Source organism: Moschus berezovskii, chromosome 11 (assembly GCF_049115385.1).
Source record: "Moschus berezovskii isolate FMDL1 chromosome 11, NW_MosBer_1.0, whole genome shotgun sequence".
Classification (NCBI taxonomy): domain Eukaryota; kingdom Metazoa; phylum Chordata; class Mammalia; order Artiodactyla; family Moschidae; genus Moschus; species Moschus berezovskii.
This window is the reverse complement of record NC_142470.1, coordinates 2,537,870-2,549,804: the sequence shown is the minus strand read 5'-3', so window position 1 is coordinate 2,549,804 and position 11,935 is coordinate 2,537,870. Positions and strand designations below refer to the sequence as shown.

The window sequence follows — 11,935 nt, the reverse complement described above, 5'->3', positions numbered from 1 at the left end:
GCCATCGTGGGCTGTCTGGGGCTCTGCGAGGAGGGGCAGGGTGTCTTTCAGGCTCACCTCCCTGGGAAGGTCTGATGCAGCCTCGGGTCTGGGATTGGGTCTGGAACCAGGGCTGGGTCTGGTTCTGAGGCTGGGACTGGGGTTGGGGCTGGGTCTGGGTCTGGGACCAGGTCTGGGCCCGGGGCCGGGTCTGGTTCTGAGGCTGGGTCTGGGGCCAGGACTGGGGCCAGGGCTGGGTCTGGGTCGGGCTGGGGCTCGGGGGGTTAGGGCTGGACTGCAGTGTCCCCCTGAGGAATGAGATTTGGGGAAAGCAGACAGAAAAGGTGACCGTAAAAAGGTGACAGATGAGTGAGTGCCGGCAGGGAGGTGCTCAGGGGGCTTTGGACTCAGGTGCTGGAGCCAGAACTGAGCCAATCTCGTGCCTCCCAACTGCTGTGGGGCCTGGGGTTCCGCGGGGCTGGAGGGACCTCCCCACCCGAACCCTGGGGGGAGAGCTCCCACCTCCGGGTGTGCTGGGAAGAACACAAGGGGTGAGGCAGGCAGGGTGGGGAGCACAGCGCGGGCCCACGTGGGGGCTCAGGGAACAGTCTTCATTGCTGCTTCTAGGCCTCACAGACGAGCCACTTCATCTGGAGTGGTGGGTGCTGGGACACTGGAGGACTTCCCAGAGGAAGTGATGTTTCGCTGATCCAGCCTCAGGAGTGACTCTAAAGCCTCCAGGGATGGGTGTTTATGATGCTGAAAGCACCTTGGTTTGGCTGCAGTGGAGGAGGGAGGGTCTGGCTGTCCACGGACTGAGGGACAGCGAGCCAGCCCTGGGTGCGGATGCCGCGGGGAGGGTCTCCGTTGGGGAAAGGGAGCGGGGAGGTGAGCGGCTGCCCGGCTGCTTCGCTGGCATGCAGGGCCTTTTGTCCCCAAACCGGGACCAGAGCAGGGTGGGCTGCAGTGTTTAGGACAGTGTCACAGTTGGGTGTGTGGCTGTGAAGGTGGAGGCCTGTGGGGTGGGCTCCCTCAGGGTCAGTGGCTCGGTTCCAGTAGAGGTGGGATCATGGCAATCCAGGGGCGCGGGGCTCCCTGACACACCCCCCCCATCAAACACAGTCACTCCCCGGCTTCCCCTCCTCCCCACTTCCCCCTCCTCCTCTCCTGATGACTCCCCATCCGCCAGCACTTATTGTGAGCATCCTGTGGGCCAGGTTCTGTGCCCAGAGCATCACCAGCACCTCCTCTCATCCTCCTAAGAGCCCCGTGAATCCGGTGTTACTGCCGCCCGTTGTGTGGATGGTGAGACGGAGGCCCACAGAGGTCATTCACTCGCCCCGGGTGCCACAGCACTGCAGCCCCCACCCACTCTCCAGGAGCTCGGTTTTTTAGGCCGGTGGTTTCCAATCCTGAAAGGTCGATACAGCCACCCCAGGGAAGTCAAAACCCAATGCGGCTGCAACCAGGGCCAGCCCCTCTGGGCAGAGTCTTGACCCCTGGGGCTGGACGGGAAGGAAGGGCCCACTCTGTCCGGGTTGGGCTGGACCGGCCCCTCCCAGGAAGCTCAGGAGAGGGGTCTGGGTCGGCCTGGAGTCCTGGGCAGACCAAAGACAGACCACGAGGTGTTGGAGAGGAGTTTTATTGGCTCTCGATTCTGTCGGGGAGCAGGCAGCTCCCCCAGTCTCCATGGCGGAGCTGAGGGAGAGCTTGGATGGGTGTGTGTGAGTTGATGTCAGATGGATCTAGGAATCTATACAGAGGCCAGAGACCAGAAAAGGAAACAGGAGACCAAACAGAACAGCCACGGGAAGTGCCACCTCCGGACCCTTCCCCCAGCCCCTCCCTCCCCACCCCCACCCCACCCCCACCCCCACCCCCAGCCAATACGTCAGAAACGAACTCGTGGGGTTTGACAAAGGAACGGGAAGCTTGGGCATGAATCCATCAGCGAGTCCAAACTGAGGCAGGAGGCAAAGGGAAGAAGAGGGGGAAAAAATCGAGAATGCCCAAAATAGTAACCTTCCCAACTCTGCTCACGTCCCAGCCACAGCTCCACAGCGCTTCCGAGAGAGCAGGAGCTGTGGCGCCCACGCGGCGTGGGGGGAGCTGCTGGCCCCAGAGCTTGTCTTCCAGGAAGGCCACTTGGCTGGGGAGCTCGGTCCGTCCTCTTGGGCAGATGGGGGCTGCCCTACGGGGCTGTTGGGGGGCGCTCCACGGCGGGGCCCAGAGGCCGAGCGAGGGCGGGCCCAGGAGGGGACAGCGGCTCCAGGGGCCAGGCTGCAGAGAGAGCAGACAGGGTCTCTGAGGGGGACTGTGACCCCACGGCGGGCGCCCCCGGGTTTGGGGCAGCTCTCTCACTGGGCCGAGGGAGGAGCCGCTAGGCCTGAGGGGGCTGACGGGCCGAGCTCAGCTGTGCTCGCCGGGGCCGGCACAGGGAAGGGCAGCCTGAGGCCTTGCTCCCAGGTCCTCCTGAGACCCGCCAGGTGGGAGGGCCTGTCCCCGTGGGGACCCGAGGGCGTGGTCAGGTCCCATGGGGCGTCCGTGGGTCTTTCTGCCTCTGGTGCGCAGCTCTGTCTGCCCGACCACGTCAGGGCTGAGGCGTGGGCTGCGTGCTTTCCTTCTGAAGCGGGAGGCTTGGCACACGGCCCCCTCCCCACTCCATTTTCACCACAAAGCCAGTTGGGGCTGCACCTCCCGAGAAACCGCCGCTTCACTCCGGGCATCTGCGGGGAGGCGGGCTCAAGCAGAGTCTCAGCTGCACTGGAAGCTGGGCTGTCTGGGGGCGGGGGGAGACGGGAGACTTGGCCCCCAGGCTTGAGCTGCAGGACCCCACGCCTGGCGGCCACCAGCTCACCCTTAAACATGTAGGTGGACCGAGACCCAGGAAAGGAGGCCTCGGCCCCCGGCCCCTTCCCGACAGCAGCCCTGGCATCCGCGCCCCGGCGCCTCGCCTCACTTTCAGCCGGGACACCTGGAGGCCCCACCCGCACCCGCATCACGCCCGCCTCCCTGCAGACCCAGGCCCCGACGGCTGCTGCCCGGGCTGGCCCCACCGGCCTTCACTGGGTCTGACCCCTGCAGGGAGCCCCGGAGCGCCCGTGATGACAGGCATGCGAGGATTGCTGGGATTGGGGCCCGGGGCTGGGCGGGGACCCCCCCACCATGGTCTCAGGCCCTGTGGGGGACGGGGGGCGCGCTCAGACGTCGGTGCTGACGCTGCGGCTGCGGGAGAAGGCCTCCCGCATGGCCGACAGGCGGTTGGGGTTGAGTGCCTGCAGCCCCCCGAAGCCCCCGGGCGGCAGCCCCACGTCCTCCTGGCTGATGCTCCTGTAGGCCACGCGCTCCCCCCCGTTGCTGACGCCCTCGTCCTCTGGCTCCTGCAGGAAGAAGGCGGGCGGCTCGGAGCGGGAGCAGCTGCGGCAGAGGGCGCGGGCCTGAGGGGACCTCTGGCTGAAGGAGGTGGAGGCGGCCGGGCAGAGTGCCGGGCCGTTGCTCAGCACCAGGTTCCGGCTGGAGCGCAGCGGCGGCAGGCGCGAGTGCACCGCGAAGTCCGGCTCCTCCTCGTCGTCCTCTGACTCGTCCTTCTTGCAACAGTAGTACTGCGGGCAGACGGCCGCCGTGACCCCCGGCCCCGCGCAGGCCCGGGAGGGCGCTGGGATGCCCCCACACACACACACGTCCCCATCACGACCACAGCGGGGAGCTCGAGACCCGGGCGCCCCGGACTCCTGGGGCCCCTAAATGAGAGGTTCTCTCATCTCACCCCTTCCCTGGTGGCTCAGCTGCTAAAGAATCTGCCTGCAATGCAGGAGACCTGGGTTGGGACGATCCTCTGGAGAAGGGAAAGGCTGCCCACTCCAGTATTCTGGCCTGGAGAATTCCAGGGACTGCACAGTCCATGGGGTCGGAAAGAGTCGGACATGACTGAGCGACTTTCACTCATTTCACCCAACAGCAACCACGGGGCAGGGGCAGTGACCAAGTCCAGTCTGCAGGTGGGGACACTGAGGCCCAGGGGGGCGGGGTTCAGGCAACCTGTGGGCGGCAAAGCTGGGCAGGCTGGCCCCAGTCTAGCTCAAGGGGGCCGGGCTGCACTGCCTTGCCCTGCACGCGTGGCTTCTCCTCTTTTGAAAAGATGGGGCCCAGGACAGCCTTCGAGGGTGGGCAGGGCAGGGAGGCATGGCCCGAGGGCTCACCACTGGGCCCCGCCTGGCAGCTGTGTGACGTCGGCTAAGGCCCTCACCCTCTCCGAACCTCTGCAGCCTCGCCTCGCAGGAAGTCTAGGAAGCTACCACTGAACCCTCACATGTGGAGGCTGGGCAGGGCTGGCTGCCTGGCACCTTATTGGAGGCCTGGCCCTGGTGGGGGCCCCGCTCTGGGCGCCCCTCCCCACCTCCCCCACACCCCCAGGTACCTGGAGCCGGCAGTAGCACAGAACGGCGATGATGCAGAGCAGAATCACAGTCGCCAAGATGCCCCCGGTGATGACCACGGTCCCGGCTGTCATTCGCCCCCTTCTCCATCAACAGCCTGCAACACACGCCACCACCGTCACCGCCAGCTCATCACAGGAGCCTGTCCTGGGTTAGGACGCTAAGCAAGTGCTCTCAAAGGGAAAGCAAACACCCCAGGGCCGGCAGGAGGCAGGGGCTCGGGGCGGGGCGGGAGAGCCCCTGCTGCCCCTGCCAGCACTCCCCACGTCCGCAGGAGGGGACGCTGGCAGCACGCACGCACGCTCGCTCTCGGGGTTCCGCGAAGGCCTCGGACCAGCACGCGTGCAGCTTGGGTGAACAGCTCGTGCACATGTGTGCCTGTGTGTGCTCAGTCGCTTCGATCATGTCTGACTCTGTGCGACCCCATGGCCTCGAGCCCACCTGGCTCCTCTGTTCTTGGGATTCTCCAGGCAAGAATACTGGAGTAGGTTGCCATTTCCTGTTGAAGGGCATCTTCCCCACCCAGGGATCCAACTGGCGTCTCTGACATCTCCTGCATTGGGAGGCAGGTTCTTTACCACTAGCGCCACCTGGGAAGCCTGGGCGACCAGCTCATGCGTTTAAAAATTGACCCCAATGCAGTCAGGCTGAACGTACGGTTTTGTAACCTGCTTTATCACCTAACCAGTTCACCCTTATTTTTCTGTATCGTTAAATTTTCTTCTGCAACATAATTTTGAACCATATTCCATTTTATAACATAAACAATCCCTTCCTCTAAAATATCAAATTACACATCACATAAAATTTACCATCTTAACCATTTTTAAAATGTCCAGGTCAGTAGTGTTAAGTGTATTCAAACGGTCTGCAACCGATTTTCAAAAGTCTTTCATCTTTCAAAACTGAAAAACAACTCCCTTTTGATATTTAGGCTGTTGACATTAAAAAATTCTTAAGGGACTTCCCTGGTGGCCCAGTGGTTAAGACTCTGCACTGCCAGTGCAGGGGCGAGGGTTGGATCACTGGTCAGGGAACTAAGGGCTTCCCTGGCGGCTCAGTAGATAAAGAATCTGCCGAAGATTCTGGCTTCAGTTCCTGAGTCGGGAAGAAGCTCTGGAGAAGGACATGGCAACCCACACCAGTATCCTTGCCTGGAGAATCCCCAAGGACAGAGAAGCCTGGGGAGCTACAGTCCATGGGGCGGCAAAGAGTCGGACACGACTGAAGCAACTTAACATGCATGTCGTGTAAATGTTCCCACTGTGGCCCATTCCAGGTTACCGAGGTTTAAGGAGGGGCTTTGCTGAGCACACCCTGTCTCAACCTCCCAATCCCTTCCATTCCGCTCACCCCAGGGAAGAGCATGGCAGGGGCAACTGAGTTCATTAAAGGAAATCCCAGAGTGTATCAGTTTATTTATAAACACTTCAGTGCAGAATCTGACAGGTGAGGACCTTTAAAAAGCCTCCACTCATCTCCAGAATGCTTTCCCACGGCCGGCTTGTTCAAATTCGGATCCATCTGGGCTCTTTTGACGGTTGTTTCCCTTCGTTTCCCCTCCCTGCAGGTTGTTTACAGAAGAAACTGGGTCGTTGGTCTCGCAGAATTTTCCATGTACGAGAACTGGCTCGCAGTTCCTCCAGCAGCGTTTCACGTGTTCCTCTGTCATGGCTCTGCCCTCTAAACTGGCTTCCCACCACTCCGCTTTCAGGGCCCCAGGACTGCTATTGCTCTCATGGCGATGTTGAGATGAGCCCGGGCGTTCAGCTGCTGTTAGCCCGGGCCTCCCCGCCAGCTCCACCTCATTCTTTCAGCAGCGGCTGGGAATCCCTGCCGGGATCTGTTATTTCATTAGGAGTTGCAGACAGAGACTCTTTGAATGCTGTCACTTGCTCTGAGTGGATCAGCTCCGACTCTTCTCTAAAGAATTTTCCCTATTACGTAGCTGGTAATATCAAAAGACTGTCTGCAGAGAGGAAAAGTGTAGATGCCCAGCTCGTAAATTTTTCAATCTTCAGAACAAGTTGGCACCCCATGAGGGCCGTGGCTGTTATACAGTATCACCTTGTTTTCACTGATTTATACCTCTTGATGTGGTTCAATCCACTGCAGTCATTCTTTTTGATGTTTAAATGATCTCTCTGGGACCATGGGTTTGGCCTCCACGTTGACTCCAGTGTCATTTTGACGGTGGTGGTTTAGTCGCTGAGTCGTGTTCGACTCTTTTGCGACCCCATGGACTGTAGCCTGCCAGGCTCCTCTGTCCATGGAATTCTCTTGGCGAGAATACTAGCGTGGGTTGCCTTTTCCTTCTCCACGGGTTCTTCCCCTCTTGGGAAGCAAACCCGGGTCTCCTGCATTGTAGGCAGATTCTTTACCGACTGAGCCACCAGGGAAGCCCCACAGTCAGTCTCACGGGGCCCCGCTAACCCTTCACGGCATGCTGCTTTCAGGCATGAGATGTCCCAGTTCTTCTTGCTGCAGTCCTGGAACGCTCGGCTCTCTTGCTGGGAAGTGGTTCTAGAGACCACAGTCTGGGCCCTACAGGTGCTGGTTGCTTCTGGCTTTGAAATAGCTCTGGGATTTTTCAGTGGCCAGATCTAGCAAAGACTTTTATTTTTTAAGGGAGACAAAAATGAACATGAGTTTATACTGATATTTCCACTTAAAATTGGACATGAGAGGGGTTTTTCCGCGTTACAATGTGATGTCTGTGGTGCAAACTTTATCTCCTCATAACGTACACTTCGTTACTCACTTGCTTTTCCCATTTAAAAGTATCCTTACCAGTGTTTCTACTAACAAGCTTACTGAACGGAATCTGATATTTGTCATGTTTTCTTGTTTTTGTCCCCTTAGGGATGTGAAGTAAAAAGACTGTTTCAAAGTCACTTGAAATAATTCTTGGTGTGCTCCCCCCCACCTCAATGTTTAGGTTCATTTACTTCAGTTAGGTTTTACTGTCTTAAAAAAAACACACACTGATTTAGCTTAGCTTTTTTTTTTTCAAAGGTGGTTTTAGTATTCTAAAGTCTTTACTGAATTTGTTACAATATTGCGTCTATTTTTTTTTTGTTGTTGTTTTTTGGCTGTGAGGCACGTGGGGTCTTAGCTCTCCGACCAGGGATGGAACTTGAGCCCCTTGCTTGGAAAGGGAAAGTGTCAGTCACTCGGTTGTCTCAGACACTTTGCACAGACTGTGGCCCGCCAGGCTCCTCTGTTCTTGGGATTCTCCAGGCAAGAACACTGGAGTGGGTTGCCATGCCCTTCTCCAGGGGATCTTCCCGACCCTGAAGGTCAAACCCGGAGATGTGACCCAGAGGTCAAACCCGGGTCTCCTGCATTGCAGGTGGATTCATCACCATCTGAGCCACCAGAGAAGCCCTAACCTGCCTTGGAAGGTGAAGTCTTAATTAACCACTGGACCTCCAGGGAGTCACCCGTTTGCTTTTTTCACTGTAGAAAACATTTGGTTCCAAAGTCAAAAGCATAAAACCAGGTGCATTCAGAGAGGTCCGGCTTCCTCCCTGCCCTGTCCAGAACTGGCAGTTTCACTGAGTTCTGGGTTTGCCCTTCTGTGGCTTCTTTCCAAAAAAGTAAGCAAATACAGATTTCTGTCCCCCTCCTAAGCAAAAGTGACATTCTGTCTGCACCCTCCACACCTCCGCTGGTTACGGAGACGTCTCAGGTCCTCCTAGACGAGAGACTGTCCGCGGGGACCCCCGGCACGGGCCCCGCCGCATGGAGGGGCCCTGCTCGCTCAGCCAGGCCCCGCGGGCCAGGAGCTGCAGTACTTCCCAGGTTCCTAGGAACGCGCAGTGAGGAGTTTTGTGGTGTGCACGTCTGTAACGTTGCTGATAAGCCTTGCCAAAGACTTGCTGGAATCTGGGCTGATTTTCCTTCTTCCAGGAATGTGCAAGAAGAGCTGACAGACGGGGCTTTCGTCGGGAGACTCAGGGGGTCTGGTGGTCGGAGAGCCAAGGGTGAGGGGACCTGAGCTCCGCGTGGCAAGCCTGGAGGCTCAGGGGTTCCCCGCAGGCTCATCTGCAGGGTCAGGTAGCCTGGCAGGGAGCGGCTGGGCAGGGGTGCCGCGGACCCCATTCCACAGATGGAGGAGGATGTGGACATGTCCGTGGGGTCGGGCCCAGCCAGCGCTGTGTACCAGAGGCCATGCAGGGACCCCAGACCCCGAGCAGACAGACAGGGGGACAGAAAGGTAGATCCAGACAGGCCCAGAGCAGCAAGACAACAAGACCCAAACTCAGAGACAGCTCCACATTCAGACAGACAGAAGTGCAGACAGGCAGGTCCAGACAGCTGGGCCCACGGGGCCAGGTCAGGAAGACACAGTGCAGGCCACACAGACGAAGCAGCAGCCCCAGGGACCCCTGCATTCCTGGGCACCCTGCCGGGCAGCTCCGCCCTCCCTTAGCCCCCAGGGTGGCTGAGGCCAGCTGGCCCACCAGCCCAGCCAAGGGTGCAGGCCGACCGGGGCCTGATCCAGGGAGCTGGGTGTGCAGAGGCGGCGGCCAGTGGGGGATGGGGCCAGGGGCCAGGCCTATTGTCCACACGCGCTGCACGCCCTTCACAGAGGTGAGGCAAAGCGAAGTGGGCAGCTGCTGGCCAAGTGCCGGGCCCCATGTGCCCACGTGCTGCCCTCTGGGGACTCACAGGCACACCACGGCTCATCTCAGCCTGACCCTGGGGTGGCCAGAGAGCAGGCAATGGAAGGGACCCCGGCAGCCCTCCCTGGCCTCCTGGGGGGTGTGTGGGGGAAGCAGCACAGGCACTGGGACCCCGAATTTGCAGATGAAGAGACTGAGGTTCAGAGTTGGCCAAAATCAGTCCCGCTGGCTGAGCCAAAGCCCAGCCCCGCTCAGTTCACATGTGTGACACACGCATGTCGTTTCCGGTTAATAGGCCCTTCTCAGCTGAAGGCCACGTGGGATCCACTGCCTGCCACAGGGACCCCAGGGTCTCCCGGGCCCAGAGGGTCCTGCAGCCTCATGCCCACTGCTGCTGCCCCTCTGGACACCGCTTGCCAGGCTCGGGGTGGAAAGGACTCACCCACCCCAGCTGGGCCAGCCCCCTTCTCTCTCCCAGGAAGCGGAACTGGGGCTGGAGACTGGCCAGTCCCTACTCCCTTGGCCCTGGGTGGAGACACGGGTGCCCAGGCTGCAGCAGGGTGGCCTGAGTGTGGAGCCAGAGGAGCCGGTCCGCGGGAAGACAGGACGGAGAGCCGGCTGCGGGCCCGGTGTACAGGGCCCCAACCCTTCCTGGGGTCCACGGGGAGACTTGCCGTGAACACGCCGCCCTGCGTGTGTCTCTGTTCCTTGCATCCCAGAAATCTCACCGTGGTCCTGCCTCGCGGACAAGCGGACTTGCCGGGCGGGGGAGAGGTCGGGGAGAGGACAGGAGTGAGACTGGAGCCCGCCCGGCACGTAAGCTGCTGCCTGCGTGGCCCCGTCTGCTGCCACTTGCAAGGACAGGGCTCCAAATGCCTCCTTTTCTCTGGGCCGCAGTCTCCTCCTCTGCAGAACGGGAGCGCATGGGAGGGTTCCGCCAGATGGCAGGTGTGCTGTGCTCAGACACACCTCCCTCTCTGCATCTAAACCTTCCACCTGGTCCCCGAGGGCGTGGCCACGCAGCCCCCTCCCAGGTCTGAGACACAGATGGCCCCTCGGGTCATCCTGGCTCTGGGTGGGGGGCCCCCATGGGCGGCAGCCTGGCAGCGTGATGGGAGGGTGCCCACACAGGCCAGGCGCCCAGGCCTGTCAGCAGCTGTGGCTCCGACACCCCCGCCCCGTGCAGCTGGAGCTCCTCAGCCTCACTCTGCAGACACGGGCTTGCCGAGGGGCAGCAACACCCAAGCTGGGCGCCGGTCCCAGGACCAGGCTTGGCAGCAGGCACCCACGTGCACCCCTGGCAGCTTCGCTTATGCCCCAGCCTGATATCAGCCCCTGAGATTGACATGGCTTCCTCACCCCCACCCTCCAGCTGCCCCACCTGCCCTCACCCGGCCCCACCCCAAGGGTGCTCTTCCCTCTGCCTCTGCAGGCTTTGCCTTGCCATCAGTGCCCAGAACACACCTCCTCCTCCAGGAAGCCTTCCTGGACTTCTTAAAGCAACTCACAGCACCTTGGAGTGCCAGTGCGCAAGGACCACGCTCCACACCTCTGTTTAACGGGTGCAGTAGGAGGAGACTGAGGCCAGTGCAGGGGTGGTGAGGGGGTGGGGCGGGGGCACACTCGTGACCTCACACAGCAAGTCAGTGGAAGAACAGCAGCCAGAAGCCCTTTCCCCAAGGCCCAGGCCTTGCCGAGCTGTTGCTTTCCCGCTCTCCTTCTTGTGCCGGGGACTCTGCCCAGGGGGACACAGAGGTGAGCAGTCTGAGGGGCCCCTTGTCCTGCCCATGAGGGCGGGCGGCCAGGCTGGGGAGCACCCTGCCCTATGCTTCCTGGGAACGTGGGTCACAGGCCACCCCCGGGCCTCAATGTCCTCTGTAGTGTGGGTCCAGAGCAGGTAGAGAGCTGACTGCGGTCAGCTCTGGACTTCAAGAATCCAGGTGTACGTCCTTAACCAGCCCTGCCTGCGAGAGGTCCGGATAACTGAGATGCACAACACAGTTTCAGGATCACGAATGTGAAAATATGGAGCTGCTGATTCAAGCAATACATCACGATGCAAACCCCTGCAGGGCTGCAAATGCTTGACACACTTGCCTGGGAGCTTAGCGGGAAACTGGGCTAACCAAGCCTCCCCCGACACTTGCGTCCTGCGAATGGCTGAGTGCCCAGAGACCAGCTGACAGCTTTGGGGCTCAGGGGGTGCTATTGTGTCGGGGAACCATGGGGGGCTTCCTGGAGGAGGAGGCTTCTGAGCCATCCTGGAAGGATGACTATCTGATGGGCCGGGCTGGGAGAGGAAGGTGAGGGACAGCGAGGGGCCACAGGTCCAGTGACAGCCTGGGGGAGCCGCTCACCACCACCGCGCCTCCTCCAGCCCCTGCCCCCACCCCAAGTCTCTGCGCACCGCCCGCCCGCCAAGACGATTTGGCCAGGATTGTGCCGAATTGTTAATCTGCCCCCAGGGACCATAAACGGTTTTAAAGCTTTATAAACGGCTTTGCTTCCCTGTCCCGCCCCCGGCTTTTACAGGGACAAGCTGAGGGGGGGGGCTCCCTCTGGGCACCCCTAGCCCGGGAGTCTGTAGAGGGGGGCTGGGTGGGCCACAGCCCCCTCCCCACAGCCTGTCTCCAGGGAGCCGCTGCTGTGCAGGCTCTGGTTGTCTCCTGCGGCCGTGACGACGAGAGAGTGGAGGTGGGAGCAGGAAACACCTGGCAGCAGAGCCAGACATGGGCCCACCTGCCTCCTGCCCCCCTGCCCCAGAGGCCCTCCCCTGGCAGAAGACCCCCGCGTGGCCGCCATCTGGACCACATGGCCCTCCCTGTTTCAGACCTCCGATTCTTCTCCATTCCTCTAGCTCCATCCCACCCCTCCCTCCCTTGAAGACCAAGG

The 11,935-nt window shown here is 60.7% G+C and overlaps 1 protein-coding gene across 1 annotated transcript; it reads right to left on the bottom strand.

Moving 5' to 3' along the window:
* Positions 1-3,085: 3,085 nt before the first annotated feature.
* On the bottom strand, positions 3,086-4,626 carry FAM163B (family with sequence similarity 163 member B). The gene is made up of 2 exons (XM_055399099.2): positions 4,397-4,626; positions 3,086-3,581 (listed from the first exon to the last, which is right to left on the bottom strand). The coding sequence occupies exons 1-2, from the start codon at positions 4,487-4,489 to the stop codon at positions 3,180-3,182; spliced, it is 495 nt and encodes a 164-aa protein (XP_055255074.1). The 5' UTR covers positions 4,490-4,626; the 3' UTR covers positions 3,086-3,179.
* Between the last annotated feature and the right edge of the window lie 7,309 nt (positions 4,627-11,935).

Excerpts from the sequence above, each read along its gene's own strand:
- FAM163B (XM_055399099.2), bottom strand. The coding sequence starts at position 4,489 with ATGACAGCCGGGACCGTGGTCATCACCGGGGGCATCTTGGCGACTGTG. Across the intron at positions 3,582-4,396 it reads TGTGCTACTGCCGGCTCCAG|TACTACTGTTGCAAGAAGGA; the intron begins GTACCTGGGGGT and ends GTCTGCCCGCAG.